This window comes from Polypterus senegalus, chromosome 6 (assembly GCF_016835505.1).
Source record: "Polypterus senegalus isolate Bchr_013 chromosome 6, ASM1683550v1, whole genome shotgun sequence".
NCBI classification, from domain to species: Eukaryota; Metazoa; Chordata; class Cladistia; order Polypteriformes; family Polypteridae; genus Polypterus; species Polypterus senegalus.
The window spans coordinates 108,591,084-108,609,242 of NC_053159.1; the positions used below are offsets into that span (position 1 = coordinate 108,591,084).

The 18,159-nt window shown below is 35.2% G+C and overlaps 1 protein-coding gene across 3 annotated transcripts in view; it reads right to left on the reverse strand.

Moving 5' to 3' along the window:
• The window catches only part of bcas3 (BCAS3 microtubule associated cell migration factor), an 846,307-nt gene that overhangs the window by 56,193 nt on the left and 771,955 nt on the right, over nucleotides 1-18,159 (reverse strand). For all 3 annotated transcript variants that reach the window (XM_039756733.1, XM_039756734.1, XM_039756732.1), the window contains one exon: nucleotides 3,417-3,584. In XM_039756733.1, coding sequence (XP_039612667.1) covers nucleotides 3,417-3,584 — 168 coding nt within the window. The remainder of the gene's footprint in view (nucleotides 1-3,416; nucleotides 3,585-18,159) is intronic.

The following is an 18,159-nucleotide window of genomic DNA, read 5'->3' on the forward strand; positions in this document are numbered from 1 at the left end:
GATAAAGTATTGTATTTTTTCTGTAGATTTGGTGGTTTAAAGAATGCACTAGGTTATGTGCAAAATTTATTGTTTACTACAGGGGAAAATGGGGCTGAAGTTGCGTGAGGAATGAGACAATTGCAGGAATGGGAGAAGGCAGGCAGAAGTGGGTGGAAATGGGATGAGATTTTGTCAGGAGCAGTGGGAAGCAGGATGGAAAAATCAGTAAAATGCAGATCTCTCGATTACATTCACTAAAATAGCATGAGAGACATAATAAATTATTTTCCATAAAATTGTTAATAAACATAAGAAAATGTAAGTGATTTCAAAATGTTAACCAAACTTTTTATTACTCAGATTTGTATAAAGAATGCTGAAAAAATAAATAAATTTTAATCAACATACATTTAATTTAGGTGGCACGGTGGCACAGTGGGAGCGCTGCTGCCTCGCAGTTAGGAGACCCGGGTTCGCTTCCCGGGTCCTCTCTGTGTGGAGTTTGCATGTTCTCCCCGTGTCTGCGTGGGTTTCCTCCGGGCGCTCCGGTTTCCTCCCACAATCCAAAGATTAGGTGGATTGGCGATTCTAAATTGGCCTAGTGTGTGCTTGGTGTGGGTGTGTTTGTGTGTGTCCTGTGGTGGGTTGGCACCCTGCCCAGGATTGGTTCCTGCCTTGTGCCCTGTGTTGGCTGGGATTGACTCCAGCAGACCCCCGTGACCCTGTATTCGGATTCAGCGGGTTAGAAAATGGATGGATGGACATTTAATTTAGAAATGATCACAGTACTTCATTAGTATTTAAATTAGTAATTGATTTGATTTGGAATGTTCAAATAACAGATTGTAGTCCTTTTTCTGATAAATTGAAGAACTCTGGCTCTCAACCCATTTTGTATCTACTGTATGAAGCAGTGTTGATCTCAATTTTTGGGATGTTGTATTTTTATGTTACCTGTATTTACAGTGTACTTGAAATGTGATATTCAATGGAAAAGTAATGTCAGCCCACTAGACAGGGAAAAGATGTATTGGCTGTGGAAATGATTTCAGAAAGTATGTCCTCAAGACATTTTAGTAAATCAAACAGAGTACAATAAACCTGTTTGGAAGAAGACGTGTCTCAATTAATAGTTATAAACATATGACAAGTATAAGGAGACAACACATTTTTCAATGCAATGACATTCTTAACTTCTGCAAAGCAATGCATGCCAATTTACTTGAAAAAGTGTGCAAAAATAATGTTAATAAAACGTATTTTTAGAAGTGAACAAACACTTTGAATCATAACACAGGAAAAGGTCAAAGTGGAGTGGGAGTAATTTACCAGCATGCAGATTATTTAATCAGTGGAAAGACAAAAAAAAAAATCACAAAAAAGTGACCTTTGGCATATTCAAAGGAGTCATCTGACAAATACATCCTCTTTGAAGTTTTGTGAAGGTCTACAGTGCTAATGTAAAGGATTACAATAACATTTATATATATTATTTCCTAGGAAAAATAAGCATCACAAATATTATTTGACCCAGTGATATTAGTAAGAAAAGCAGTCCTTGACGTTTTACAATTTCAAAATCAGGAAATGGTCAATATAAAAATGTGTGTTCATTAGCTTGCTTTTTTTTGTGACACTATGCCTGCACATGCAGGAAATCCAAGCTGCAGACCTGCAGGTCAGAGAAAGGTCTTACCGTCTGCTACTGAGTAATGAAATATGAATGATATAATAGGTCATTTTTCTTTTTCAGTTCTTCATGTTCAAGTTCCTGCCATAACAACCGATAATTCAGATTTTCCTGCATAATTCAGATTTTCCTGCATATCTGTCTCTGTATTTATATGTACATCTATTCTAGAATTCTACTGTGTATACAAAATTGATTTAATTTCATTCTCCAAGTTCATATAATACTTGATGCCATGTACTGGAACTGCAGATAAACACAATAGACACACCCTCCCTTCTTCCCCTGGGGTCATATTAGTAATGTGTTATAAATTCCCTAAGGCTTTGAGCCACACTTCTCTGGCTCTTGTTCAGCTGGAATGGCAGACACACATAAGGATCTTGCAGGAGATTAATACAATACAGGGAAACATGAGAAATAAAAAAGAAACATGTAACACCATGTGTCTTAATTTCAAAAGACACTACCATGCTCACATGAGTCTGGAACAACTTCTGATGCTAGGAGGTACATTAATTGAGTAAGAAGCTCTTTGGACTGGGTCTCTTTTTGGAGCATGTTTAGCCTCAGAAATTGTCTTACCTGAAGGGGTTAAACATCTGTTTATCAGAGAGCTCCGGGGCACAGAGTTGAATGTAATGTGATCACTAATGAATTTTGTGTTACATTAGGCTGTATAACTGAACAGACAAGCGCAGACAACAAGTGGCCAGGAGTCAGAGTTAATCTAATGATGCAAAAATAGAGACAGAACCAATTACAGAGAGGGCCAAGTTGCTGCTGCTGCAGGGACTGCAAATGAATAGGTACAAATTAAATTAGGGGCTAATAGACGCGCTCCAAGAAGGAGCAGTCAATGCTAAATGCATTAGGACATTGTGACCTCTCTGCTCTGAGCAGCAAAACCCAGAGTCCAACTTCCATCTTCCTTTCAAAATCAAAGGAACTCTTGTTCACTTAAGTAGCAGAAGAAAGTGCCATTGCTTCCTAAATGAGTTAAACATTTGGATTGTCAGAATGGCAATTTCCCCTTTTGGTTTTAATATAAATGACCTGATTTATACTGTATTTTAAAAACCTTTGAAAATTAGAGTCCAAGCCTGTCCATGTAAATAATTGAGAGAACTAAACCACATATAATTTTGTAAAATTATTATATATAATATATATATATATATATTTATATATACACAATATGTGTATATGTATTTTCAAATCAGATTAGAACATAAAGATTTCAAACAGTTTGTTAATTTAATAGTAATAAGAAATACCACAAGAAACATCCACAAAAACTGCTTTTTACATTTTGTGGTCATCTGTTCCTGGAGTAATTTTCTCTGGGTTCTTTTTTGAGGTCTGACTTACCCCATACTTTATAAACATAGACCTTTTTCCTCAAGAAATCTGAGCACATTCACCAAAATTAGACACGGCAAGTTTATAGGCCTTGAAATTTTGCTTCACACAACTTTCCATGAAACCTGTACTTTATTTTTATTAATTCACACTTCCTGATCTTCTAAAGCTAAGTACTTTTTCCTCTGCTGATGTAATCTGTATAGATTGACTGTTTTTGTTTTAGTTATTAAGTCAAAAATGGGTTATTTGGTGAATGTGTTACATATAGCCCAAACTGTAACTAAATAATAGAACACAACTCAGATTAAAACAGTTTACATTTCATTATAATTTTCAAAGGGATCCAATGATAAAACCAAGCTTTCAGCTTTGCACCTACCTGGCCCAGAACCAATAACATCCCGGCTTGGGGACTCAGACATAGCATCTGCAATTCTCTCCCGAAGCCCTTCCTCTGTATTGTCAATGGAAGACATGTGACGTAGTCCAAAACTTTCTGGCCAGCTGCCACAGACTTCAAGCATAGTTACACCACGGTCAAAGGTTCCTGAAAAAATACAATACCCAGGAATTTGATAAGTTATATGTACTGAAACTGTTGTGTTATATCATTTCAGAACTGTAATAGGCCAGACCAATTTTGAACACTACAGTTAAATTTTCATTTTTATTATCATGCATAAAAATTTCTTTAGTTTGACCTAACTAGTTTATTCAGGCTGTAAAACATGTTTGCCCCATCTTAAACTCTTGTCTAAATTACTGTACTTCTCACTTCATTCGTTAGTGTAACAGATTAAATGTACTGTAGTATAAAATTCAACTGCTTGAGTAGTGGCATAAGCCTAATAGTCTCAGCTGTCTAGACTAGTTTTCACTCTGTTACTCAAACCCCTTAAATAAGCTATTGTAATTAGAACACCCTGAAAAGTAGAATATTTGAATGTAATTACTCAAACTTCTAGATGATATAAATCTCTCACTTCCTGAGTCTTACTTAACTATTCTCTATGAATGGCTCTTCATTGACTACCATTCTTTCACATAATAATGAATCCATTTCATCATACTATCTACTTTCTGAATGTACTTTTTCCATTTCAGGATCATGGTGTGATAGAACCTGCTCAGCAACAATGGTCGCAAGGGAAGAAACAACCTCGGACAGGGCACTAATCCACTACACAGTATATTTAATCCCAGTATTTCAATATAAATGAAGATTTCTTCTTAAGACAATAGACTCTGCTAGACTCTTAAGTAGCAACTAAAAACAAATGATGTAATGAGATGGCAGCTAAGAAAGAGAACCACATATATTTTGATGCTTCATTTCACCTAGAAGTGTACCTAAGCCTCCTAGCATGTGCTGACTATAAGCGAATTAGTATAAATCTAAGTATTTTTAAATGTTTGTGAAACCACAGAAGAAATTACAAATTAGGGTTTCGGCCGAAGCAGACAAACTTTTTCTTCTCATAATGTCTGCGACTGTCAAAACTTAAACCAGAAAAACACGTCAATTACAGCTTTATACTCGATTCATTTCTCTCCTGCATCAGTCCAATGCCAGAATTATTTCACTCAAGCCACTAATGCATAAAATGTTGCTGTCTGCCAAAATGCCTCTGAGACAGTAATAAATGCATGAAAGGCAATTATTAAGTGTTTACCAAAACCAGTCCTTTAAAATCTTCGTAACTGGGAACAGCCACCACATTTAAAGCAGGGTAGTTTGCAGGGTAAACATTAAAAAAAAAATATAACATAACACAGTGCTTTCTTATTCACACCTCTGCAGTGATAACTGTTGATATACTGGCACTTTAGAAAATAATTTTTTATAAAAAAAGAGTAACCCCAAAAGATTTCTTGCCAGATTCCCAATACATGAAAACCAGCTGGGTTATCAGGGTCGGAGTTGTTGTCTTTGATCAGCAGGCAAGACCTATCTGCACTTGTCCAATGTACCTGCTCAATGTCACTAAACACTCTTCAAGTTTGACAATTGCTAATAGCCAGGGTGAGAGACCAAGGCTGGCAGTTGGTGAGCTTTTTCCTGATAGTGCTGCAGAAAAGCCCCTTGATATCTGCTGGTAAGTACTCAAGCAGGCCAGGCAGCAGATGTAGAGACTATCTGTAAACTCATTCCTATACCTTCCTATTCCTGTGTAGTACTTTGCATTTTTACAAAAAAACAATAGTTTTGCCATACATCAGTTTCATGGGAAGCATATTTTAGTAATTTTACCTGAACAGAATTTCACTGAATTGTAAAGAAAGCTTACGCAAAGTAGTAATCATTTTTTTTTGTTGTTTAATGAATGTCATACAATGTCATTGCAATGTGGTCGAAATTGTGGACATGCCTTTCAATGCAGAGTTATTACTCCATTATTATTTTGCATTTTCTTCATGTTTGGACTTCCCAGATATTAATGTCTTCTACAGAGTAACCATCTTTATCTTCATCCATCATTAAAGGTTTTAAGGATTCAATCTCATTTACATGTACAAATGACAGAACTGTCTACCTCGTAGTCCATGCCATTTTATGTACTCTAGAAAGCACATTGGTTTAATTTTGTATTGTATTCTTGATGGACCAGGCCTTAACTGTCATTAAATGCTAACATATGCTTTCAAAGTCACATTTCAAAACTGTAATACCCTACTCGTTATTAATGGTTTGTTTCCAGATGATTTTTATATTCATTTTTTTTTAATTTAGTTACTGTAGTATCAACACATGTAGATTTGTGTCCATAAAAGTTACATCTGTAATAATCTCAATTGCTTCACATTGCTGAATTTTTTTTACTTACTAATAACTTACTAATAATCTTACTTTTCTTTATATATAGCAGAAGAAAAGCCTTTATTTAGTATTTGGTACATTGTATTGATCCCCAAGGGGAAATTATCCTTTCACATGACACTTTACCTTTATTATGAATCTCTTTATAATTTTTACAAACATTTTTTATTGGACTATTTTATATGTTCAGAAAATAATTTAAATTAAATAAGAATACAGCCCTCAATGGATGTTTTCCAATTTTCAACCCTGTATTATCTGTTCTGACAAATGTACTATTCCAGTAATGCATTTATAGAAATGTATCAACTCAAGACTCTATTTAGAAATAAGCCAGTAAAAATAAATATGTGAAGCAGTCAAACAAATTATACTACATTTGAAAATGCTCCTCAAACAGCATACTATAATGGATGGGTGGAAGGATCAATGTATGTTCTGAGTCACATAAACCTCTCTAAGTGCTACACTACATACAGTCAGGTCCATAAGTATTTAGACAGTGACACAATTTTCATAATTTTGGCTCTGTATGCCACCACAATAGATTTGAAAGAAAGCAACCATTATGTGATTGAAGTACAGGCTTTCAGCTTTAATTTAAGGGGTTTAAAAAAATATTGTATGAGCTGTTTAGAAAAGACAGACATTTTTGTACATGCCCAACCATTTTCAGGAATTCAAAAGTATTTTGATTTTTGACTGGCAAGCTGTTCCATAGCAGTTCCCTCATTATTTCATTAACAATTAAGCAGGTAAAAGGTCTGGAATTGATTCCAATTGTGGACTTTGCATTTGGAAGCCACTGCTGTGAACTCTCAATATGAGTTCCAAAGAGCTGTCCATGCAAGTAAAAACAGGCGATCATTAGGCTGAAAAAAACAAAACAAAGCCTTCAGAGAGAGAGCTCAAACACAAAGTGTGGTTGAACACACCAGTGAGATCAGTGTCTCCAGAAGGCCTGGACAATTATGGAAGACAACTGTACTAGATGATTGCAGAATTCTTTCCTACGTTAAGAAAACCCCCTTCACAACATTTAGCCATACCAAGAACAGTTTCTGGGAGGTAGGCCTATCATTGCCAAAGTCTACAATCAAGAGACAACTTCATGAAAATAAATATAGTGTTTACCACAAAATGCAAACCACTGGTAAGCCTGAAGTATAGGAACGGAAGATTAGACTTTGGTAGAAAACATTTTTAAAAGGCTGTCCAGTTCTGGAACAATTTTCTATGGGCAAAGTAAACTAAGATCAATATATACGAAAATGTTAGAGAAGAGTATGGATAAGAGAAGAAACAGCTCATGATCTGATGCATATTACATCATCTGTGAAACATGGTGGAGGTAGTGTTATGGCATAGGCATGCCTGACTATCAATGGAAGTCAGTCCCTGGTGTTTATTGATGATGACTGCTGGCAGACTCTCTCTCATTTGTGTGACTCAACAATGCTAATGTAAAAACAAATTATCCATTTAGACTATTGTATCCTGTGGCTTTTTTTTTTATAATTAAAACAGTTCTAGTAAAAAAGACATGATTTTGTGGGGTGATGGAACATAAAATTTATTTGATTTCTTGCACATGAAAAATTTATTTCAGAAAATGTTACTTTCATTGCAACCCAACTAAATTATGTTGGCTCTTCAGCTTCACTGGCTAATTTATATAAGAACCAGAGAGATACTATCTTGACTACAAAAGCAATGAATGATAATCTTATTAAAATAAAGTGAAATTTGGATTCATAAATGAAAAATACAATTTCATAGAAAGTACTGCAGTTTCTTAAACTGACATAAATACACCCAGATTCGTTCATTCAGACCAATTAAGTGTCACTAATTAACCCAACACGCACATCTTGATGATGTAGCAGAAAAAAAAAAAACTCTGTACATATGACAAACAATATTTCCCATAAGGACCAGGATGGCATGAGAAAAATTTTCAGATATGTTACCTTTTAAGCGTTACTTCATATTATGTAATACTATACATTAAGTAACTATACATAAGAAATAATTCTTACAGAATGCACCTGAAAATGTATTTAAGTGGCATTTTAAATAATGATTCAAGATCAAACAAATAATTCATTCCTTCATTCATGAAAATGATCAGACATGCTGTTTCCAGTTATGTTCCTCATGACTAAACCTATTTTGCCCTGTAACTTTTCTAAACTGTTCTGAATAGCATTGCATACAACTAGATTAATAAAAAATGTCAATCAAAATTGACTTGACTGATTTTGGACAATACTTCAAAAGTTAACATTAATAAACTTATGTTGGTATAAAGAGGGATTTTTGTTTTCAGTTAATAGGAGCTACAACCTGCTGTGATTATAAGCAGCTTCTCACTTTGCATTTTACTGACATAAATGAACAAATCACCTTTAGGTGGCATATGCTAATTCTATGTTGATAGTGAGAGTCAGTCTTCCTCATATCATATCAGCCGACTCAGATTCAAATTTTTATTATCTCATAAGGAATGAGTCTCTTTGTAATTTTACAACAGGGTTTGGGGAAGTACCTCAAATAAGTTTGGCTAATACCTCTCTGCAGGACTCCCAGTCAACCCCCAAAGAAAGGTCAGGCTGCCTAACTGCCAAGCTTCACAGGGGTAGGTGTGAAGGTGTTCTATTCCCCCATTGGTCTGAAGAATGGCTGTTTGTAACTGGCTTGTATCAAAAGCCTTTAAGTACCATGACACCCTATTGGTTCTAGGGGTTGGACAGAAAACCTATAAATTTGCTTGCTTTGCCTAACCCTCTCTCTGTTACCAAACTGATGAAAGACCATCACACACCATGAACTCAAAAGGACAACACAATGAAGAGCACAGCTCGGCAACCATTTTGAGACAGGCATGTGGCCTGTTCTGGAGAAAGCTGACCACAAAATGATGCCTTAACTAGAGACATTTTAAGTAACTAACAAGTCTGTGTGCCGTCTGAAACACATCAACATTTATCAGGTTGTATCAAATGTACTTTGCATATTGTTATTATCAATAATACATTGTTTAAATTGTAACTCCTGCTTGTCTTTTACTACACCTAATTGCCTGAGGTTATACATGTAGAAAAGAAGGTGGGGAGAAGTTATATGGTACGATACCTTATAAACAGTCGTAAGTCTGTGAGATTTGAGGCATTCTGATAAAGGCTAAATATTAATAATACAAAAGGGGAAAGTAGAGTAATATAATACTCTACCAAGACAAAACAAATCCAAATAAAATACAATATTTGGTCATAAATCTTAAAAGAGCGCTAGATGGATAATTTGTTTTTACATTAGCATTGTTGAGTCACACAAATGAGAGATGGCAAAGATCATTAGGCCACTTGAAAGTTTCTGTTTCCATGATACCAGGGAGCAATTTAAATATGTAAATAGAGGTAGGAAAATAAAACAAAAATGAGAAAAAAAGCAATTTGCTTTATGGCATGCCATAGCCAAAGGGTAATGTAGTTCCTTTTGGTATATTATCATAAAAGAAGAATTTTAGTGACTGAAGTCAGAGAATGTTTAAAAATTTAGAAAATATTATTCTAATTATAAGCCATCAATCAAAAATGTATATTTCTGGAAAAACAGAAGAAGAGTTTTACTTACAGATTATAATGAAAATGTTAGCAGTTTTATGATGGGTAGTGCACACACTCACCTGTGCAGCCGACGCAGTCACACTAATTCTTGGTTGTGGAGTACCACTGTAGCTATTGCTTTAATTGAACATGTTTATGTAACTTATTTTTATCAAACTAGAAATATCCATCCACTCATTTTTAAAATGAAGATCTGTGTTTTACACACACTGAGCAGGTGTTTGATTTGAGCTTACTTGGATAGTTTTGGCTACTTTAATTCAAAATGTCTCTGATTAAAGCAGCAGCCACTTGAACATGAGCATGTAGGTGCAAATGGAACTGAATTAGCCACTCCTGTTTAGGTTACATGGCCATCTGCGCCAGTATGTGTAGCTTGTCAGTTTCATGAAGTAGAAACTATTTATAAGCAATTGAAAGAAATTCATTAACAAGGAACTAAATTATTGAAAAGAAAATACAACACAATAGTCCTATTAAGTTGGTCTTGTTTCCTAAAAGCTTTAACACTAATAGGTTTATTCATTTGTTTTCCATACCTGTATACCCCACTTAGGATTGTGGGATAAGAACACTCAACGCTGTAAATTTCTTACCCAGGTTAATTACATTCTACCTCCAACTCTGCCAAGTGAATGCAGAAATGAGGTATCTGATTATGTAAATTAGCTGGAACAATGGTTACTTTACATTGGTATTTCACTATCATTTCTCAGGTTGAACAAGAAACCAAAACTATTCTCTCTCTACTAAGCACAACAAGCTTTTGTGAGAAGCACTGGCTTCCCATTCAAATAATACACAATCAGTAAAAGTAGCATGCACACATTCCTTGTGAAGTGTTGTCAGAGATCGGTTTCACGAATGTCCAACAAGAAGCTTTACAGTGATCCCTCCGCTAGTTCCTGGGATACTTAACTGACAGTAAGACAGACAAGTGTAGGGCTGCCTTTCCAATCAGGGCCTGTGAGAGGCCACAAGTGTTGAGCAGTGGCAGACTTGTGTTAAAGCACATGTAAGCTCTGTGGATTAACCACATGAAAGTGACTGGAGGCAAGCTTTTGCCCTCTTTTTATTCTAACTGTGCATTTCAGGTTGAAATCATTTACTTGTTTTCCATTTTTGGAGCACAGACACTGTTGCTGATCAAATAAACACATTCATTCGCTTAGAATTAGTCAAAGTCTGCTCATTTCAAAGCTTTTTATTTCATGTAAAATTAATTTATAAAAGTCTGTAGAAGCTACCATTTTTTTAAACAACCCAAAAGCTTTTATCCATACAGCTTAATTGTATTCAGTGCTAATATAAATTCTAAAATAGTTTCTATAGAAAAACTGGTAATGTGTTTTAATAGGTTAGTTATGATTTTTTTTTTTACTTGTTTGTTAAAATACTTTGCAACTGTACTTTTGCATATTACTATTACTAAATATTGTGAAAACCATACTTCAGGATAACTTAAAACAATTTCCTAGTTTGTATCGCTGTCTAATTTAAAATTGGAATAAGTGACTTCAAAAGCAGAGGTTCATATAACTTGGAAAACAAATTCAAAGAACTTGAAAACAAATGCAAGGTAAAAGCAAAGTCTGCTATACTGTATGAGATTCTGCCAACATTGAACAAGCTACATCATTCAAAGTGAATCTACTATTGTGACAAAAAATGACTTGAAAACAGTAATACAACAAATAACATAGACAAAAACTTACAGAATAATTTGGGGAAAAATGGCATTAAAATCTGATAAAAACACAAGATGCATCCTAAAAAAAATATGAATCTAAAGGGAAAAACATTATCTAGAAGCTGTAATACTGGAGTAAAATAAATATGATGTAATTAAAAGCGATAGAGAAGAATATAATATCAGTAGATACACATCTTTTGTAAAAATATGGATAAGACTGGAAGTGTAGCAGTTCATGTCAAAAAATATTCAAATATCAACTGAGAAGACCAGAAATGTCTGAATCACTGTAAATTAAAATAGTAAAGAAGACATTCAGAGAGTTAGTGATCGAGGTTTGTTACAAGCCACCACATTGTAGCAAATAAAAAAAAAACATTGTGTGAAATGATATAAGACATTCTGTATATACAACAAAGAAGATACGGCAATTATAAATGTACTCAACTTCCCAAACACTGACTGGGAAAGACAGAAGAACTAAAAATGATGCTCATTGACGACGACTGCTTCCTCACTCAGTCTGTCTCAAGAACAACACTGGTGACGCTTTAGTCTGTTTCAACAATCAATATAGAGTAAAAGAAAAAGAAATGACTGATCAACTTAGTTACAGTGATAAACAGCATTGTAGGTATGAAGTATTCTTTGTATATCCAACTACTCGTCAAAACTAACATTAAACATGGGCATTTGAGGAAATCAAATGCTACACAAAGAAGAAACATTCAAAAAACAGAATGCAAAATATAAATGCTGATATTGCCATTTTAGAGATACTGTATTTTAGCGTATACTGAAAAAATACATTCTAAAAAAATAAAATGAAAACCTAACAATATGCTAAATGGATTAACAAAGGCATCATGTAATAACAAGCGAGCAGTGGGCAAAGCACCCTAGTAAAAGTGAAAAAAAGATCAACAAATACAAATGAAAACATGAACTGGCTTCCCATATACTGTAATGGGGCTGGTTTCCTGCCTTATGTGTGATGCAAAGTGGATTTAAAAACATATGTACTCAAAAATGTCCAAATAAGCAATAAACAAAAAAGTGACAGTTAATAAATAAATGAGCAAAAAGGAAATACTGTAATTCAGTACTACATGAAGCAACAAATTCTCAGCAAAACACATAAGATACATAAGGAATTATGATCAGAATTGAGTAGGCAATACCAAACAAATCAAATAAACATTTCACAAAGACAGAACAGATTACATTATAGTTTTATAACAGAATAGTATCATATCTCCAAGATTTTAGATAGAATAAAATGGTAGTTTGAACTTATTTAAAATTAAACAAGAAAAAACTGTCTTAACGAGAAAGATCAGGAAAACTGATTCCTATTCCTATGTATAAACGGTTACATTACTGTCTAAAGTGAACGAACCCCATAAAAAAATTTCATGATGGACAAAATAAAGGTGGACACAGAAACCATGGGCCTGTCTATTACTTTTTAAACAGGAGTAGTAAGACTGAAGGAAAACTCCCAACACTGTTTTGCTTCAACTTCCACAAAGCCTTTAACATAATTCTGTACAGAAGATTAATCTTGAAGCTATGAAGCCATTGGCATCAGCAGTAATCTACAAAATTCGATTACACACTGGTTAGATGACAGAAAACAAAGAGCAGAGATAAAAGGAGAATGGGCCACATGGGGTTAGGTCATCAGAGCAGTTCCTTGAAGGTCTGTACTGAGACCATTTCTCTTATTTATATTATTTATTTTAATTACATTGATAGTTGAGTAAACTTGAAAATTCTGTAGATTGCACAGTATTTGGAGGGACAGCAAAAACTGAGGAGGAAGCAGGACTAGCACACAAAAACTTATGCAATCCTTATAACTGAATAAACATTTGAAAAATAAAGTTCAGTGTAGACAAGTGTGTAAAGTCAAATTCTGAAAATTATTTAGGATTTAATTTCTGGCAACATTCTCAAACTGTATGCAATGGGCGGAAGTCATTGAAAGGCAAACAATATACTGAGTAAAACATTTTGAACAGGAATTAAAAATGCTTCAGCTCCATAATATACTTTAGCAGGGATTCTCAGTCTTTTTTCTTGGTATACCACCTATATATCTCCAAGTAACCAAGTATCACAATTTCTTTCCGTCATAAATTGTTAAGTGCTGAATTTTTATTATGCAAAACTAATAAAAACCTACAAGTACTTGGGGGTCCACATTAATGACTGATTGGACTGGTCTCAGAACACATAGGAAATATATTAAGAAAGGGCAGAGAAGGCTTTTTTCTTAAGAGACTGCATTCCTTTAATATGGGAAGTGACATCCTTCATCTTTTACAACTCTGTTATGGCCAGTGCAATCTTCTATGCTGTGGTGTAATTTGCTGTTAACATCACTTCAGGAGAGGCCCATCGAATCAATAAGCTAATTAAAAAGTCAAGCTCATTTATAGGACACATTCTGGACCCCCTTGAAGTAGCACCAAAGAGAGAATTAAAATAAAACAGTGCCATTATGAACAATGCTACATATCCTCTCTCTGACACACTAACACGGAGAACTTTAGGCCAATAAATTATTCAGCAGAAGTAAGTCAATAAATGCTACTGGGGCTCCTTTACACAAACAGCAATGTGCCTGCATAATGCCTGTGACAGCCAAGTGAGAATTTTTATTTCTTTTTAATTTTCTTTCTTTTTAGTTATTCTGGTGTGTGTTGAGACTATAGTGTGTGTATATACAGTGGGTATGGAAAAGAATCTCCCCTACAAAATACTCCCATTTTTTTTGCTTTACAACCTTAAATGAAAACACACAAACCAATATTTTTTCCAGCTTTACTTACTCAATGCAATCTATAACATCTAAGTGAAAGATATCACAGCTACAGCTCAGAAGAATTATAAAAAATAAAAAACAAGAAATACTGAGATTAATAAAGGATCAACCAAACAATATTTGTAAACTTAATCAGGTGTAAGTAACCACCATTTCCATTGCACACCATGGTTACTGGCTTCCATCTGTGATCAATTGTAATCAGTGAAGCATAGAAGCAGCTGCTCCTGGAGCATTCATTCCCTTGCTCGGTAGTACAACGGACAGCAAACAACTGACTATGGGTGGCAAGCTACTTTTAAAAGATCTCAGGGATAGGGTTATGGACAGACATAAGGCAGGAGACAGAATTTCAAAGGCTTTATCAATCCCAAGGAGCAGAGTAAACTCCATAATAAAGAAGTGGCAAGTGTTTGGTACTCTGGCCCTCCTTGGATCCGGCCATCCCTCCAAACTGGATGGAAGAGCAAGAAGGAAACTGGTAAGAGAGGCTACCAAGAGGCCAATGGCCTCTTTGAAGGAGTTACAGGATTTTATGGCAAAGATTGGTCATTGTGTGCATGTGACAACAATTTCACAAGCGCTCTACAATTGTGGCTTGTTTGGGAGTGTCGCAAGGAAAAAGCCACATCAAGGCTCATATGAGCTTTGCCAGAATGCACCTTGAAGATTCTGATGCCAAGTGGGAAAAGGTCTTATGGTCAGATGAGACCAAAATCGAACTATTTGGCCTCAATAGCAAATGGTATATCTGGCAGAAATCCAATGCAGTTCACCATCCACAACACACCATACCTACAGTAAAGCATGGAGGTGGCAGCATCGTGTTGTGGGGGTGTTTCTCTGTCGCAGGGCCTGGGGCTCTCGTTAGGATAGAAGGAAAAATGGAAGCACACAGCAAAATTGACCACACAGTGGCTGAAGGAGAAAAAAGTGAATGTCTTTGTGTGGCCCAGTCAGAGCCCAGAACTAAATCCCATTGAAAATCTGTGGGAAGATTTGAAGACTGCAGTCCACCAACACAACCATTCAATATGAACAAACTTGAACTGTTCTGTAAAGAAGAGTGGGCAAATATTACACAATCTAGATGTGCAAAGCTGATAGAGCAGTATCCCAACAGACTCAAGGCTGTCATTAAAGCAAAAGGTGGCTCAACAAAATATTGGTATTGGGGGGTGATCCTTTATTAATCTCAGTATGTCTTGTTTTTGATTTTTTATAATTTTTCTGAACTGTAACTGTGATATCTTTCACTTGGATGTTATAGGTTGCATTGAGTAAGTAAAGCTGGGAAGAAATATTTTTTGTGTGTGTTTTCAGTTAAGGCTTTTACGTAAAAAAATGGGAATATTTCGAAGGGGTGATTCTTTTCTATACCCACTGTATGTGTATATACACAGTATATATATATATATATATATATATATATATATATATATATATATACACACACATATATAGATTGTGTATATTGATTGTGTAAAAAGCCAAATTTCCCCCTGGGAACAAATAAAGTTTGTTCGTTTGTTTGTTTTTTTTTCTTAAAGTGATACTTTTTTTTCGGCCCTCTCACACTGTATTTGGTGCTTCTAACAAGGTATTATGGATAGTTTGTGCATCTTTTTATTTTTCTTATTTGACACTGTTGCTTTTTCTAAATGAACTATATTCTAATGTAAAACAACTTATATTGTTTGTATGGAATAAAAATATAAAAAGTATACAATTTCGATACTTTTAATTTACAAATATTAATCAGTTACACATAAATTCATATCAAAAGACACAGGAAAAATAACTCATTTACATACAACTTCAGGTTAAAAAAGATAACCACTAATGTTTAAAAGGTACTGTGAAGGTTGTCCATATTTCATGCCACAGAGGGCCTTTATGGCAGGCTCCACGTTTGATAACTAAGTGAAGATTTTTTTGCCATGTTCAGCCTATTTCTGTGTTTATTTCTTAAAGAAGGATGAATCACACACTGCCAACTCTGTCAAAAAAAAATTAGGTTACATTCTTGATTAATATTAACGAACATTAAAATGAAAGCTTAGATATGTTTGTTTTATTAATAATTGTTAAAATTAATCTTTAGTCATTAGAATTGTTTTTTGTGTTACCTCATACTTTACCTAGTGGCTGCTCACAAGACACAGACTGTACTATTTAGATCACCCTTTGGAGTTCTGTGTTCAATTCTAGTTACAATGCTATTTAAAAATACATCATCAGTAAAATCTGTAAAGTGAATAGCAAAAAGCGATCCTCTGGACTAAAAAAGATCACCAGCTGTAACAGGGTAAGGAAAGTAAAACACTCTAGTGCTCAGACTACAGTCTAATCGTAGTAATTGATAATACTAGTTAATCCATGTCCAACTAAATAATGAAACATGTACACAGGAAAACTAGTGAAAATTATAGGAAGAATCTCTGTTGAGTCATGTGACTAACATGGATTGTCAACTGACTTTTAAAAATAAATGAAAAAGGTAGGTTGTAGTAATTAACCAAACCAAGAGAACTGCAAAATTTGTTTTTCATTTTAATCTTTAAAAGCACACACTGGAGAATGGAGAATTATACTGGAACCAGTAGACAACACCACTTACAAGAGGGTATATTAAGTTTATGATCAATCAATTTTATACATGGTGTGATCTTTGGCCGGCTTATAATCCCGGCCAATATCCCCAGGCCGCCAGATGGAGCCCTCCCTGCAGTATGGAGGTGCCCCGAAGACCAGCAGGGAGTCATGGGATATGTAGTTTTTATACAAGACCCTGCTGGATACCACAGGGGCCGCAAGAGGGAGCTGCAGGGAGGACCGAAGACTTCTTTGTGCCCTATAACCTGGAAGTGCGTCAGAGGAAGAGCGACGTGCTTCCGGGAGGAGAAGAAAAGGACTTGTACCTGACCCAGAAGTGATTGAGAGTCACATGGACGGACTGGACACACTTCCGGGTCAGGATATATAAAAGGATTATGAGAGCTCCCAGACGGCGAGCTGAGCTGGGTGGAAGGGTGGCAACGTGTCTGGGAGTCAGAGGATTGTTTATTATTGTTATTTGTGATTGATTTATGAGTATTGTGGAGGAGAGGGTGCTTTGTGCACTGTGGCATTTGAATAAAGTCACTTCTTGGACTTTTACCTAGTGTCTGGAGTCGTGGACAGGGGTTCAAGGGAGCGATAGCAAACCCTATCTGTCACAATGGTTATCTTCATTATTCCATAGCTAACATGGTGGTGAATTAGTAATGGAGCAACTCTCTTTAAAAAAGTTCAAGATAAATTGGGTTTGACAGTTAATAGTGTAATGAATTTCATCTTATTTGGTTTGTGGCTTTGCAGTGAGTTGCTCTTCCCCATTAAGAAAGGCTCTTGGGTCCTCCTGCCCTTAACCAATGGAGAATGAAAAGCAACTGTCAAGTCAAAAGGGACATCCTGTCCTCAAGTGACTGTTCTGGCTTTTGACTGCAATTGCTCATCCTGTATTGGGCTCAGTTCTCTTGAGCTATGTTACACTAGCATACAAAGCACAACAGTTAAATTTTTAATAATTGTAATGACGTTGTAGTGAAAAATATAAGGTTGACAGCTGAAGGCCACAGAGAGGGAAAAGTTGCTGAGAGGACCAAAAGGTATGCTGTGGAAAGGTGGACAGGTTTTTCAAAAAGGCCTTTTTCTGCCTGCTGAGACTTTCAGGTGTACGGTACGTTTGTGCAGTGGTATGGATGGCATTTACTGTACAGTACTTTCTATAAATATACACAGCAAGGTACCAATTTATGTTTGCTTTATTCACTTTTAATTAATGGGAAAGATTTAAGCAGTAAAAAGATTTTGTTTAATTTTATCACAATTGACAGCTATGACGTAAATAATATTTTTTAGCAACAATATTCTTATTAGTAAGAGGGTGCCAAACATCACAAAATACAGAAAAAAGGTATATGTTTTGTATATACCTGCTGCAAATAACACCAACACCATGGTAAAAATAAAACATAGGACTACAGGTTCTACTTGAAATACAATTTAATGTCTAATCACATTGAAAATGATATCAAGAAAGAATACTTCACAAAAGAAACTGAACATTTCTAAAAATAAATTTGTCCTAACCAGTTGCTTAAATGTTGT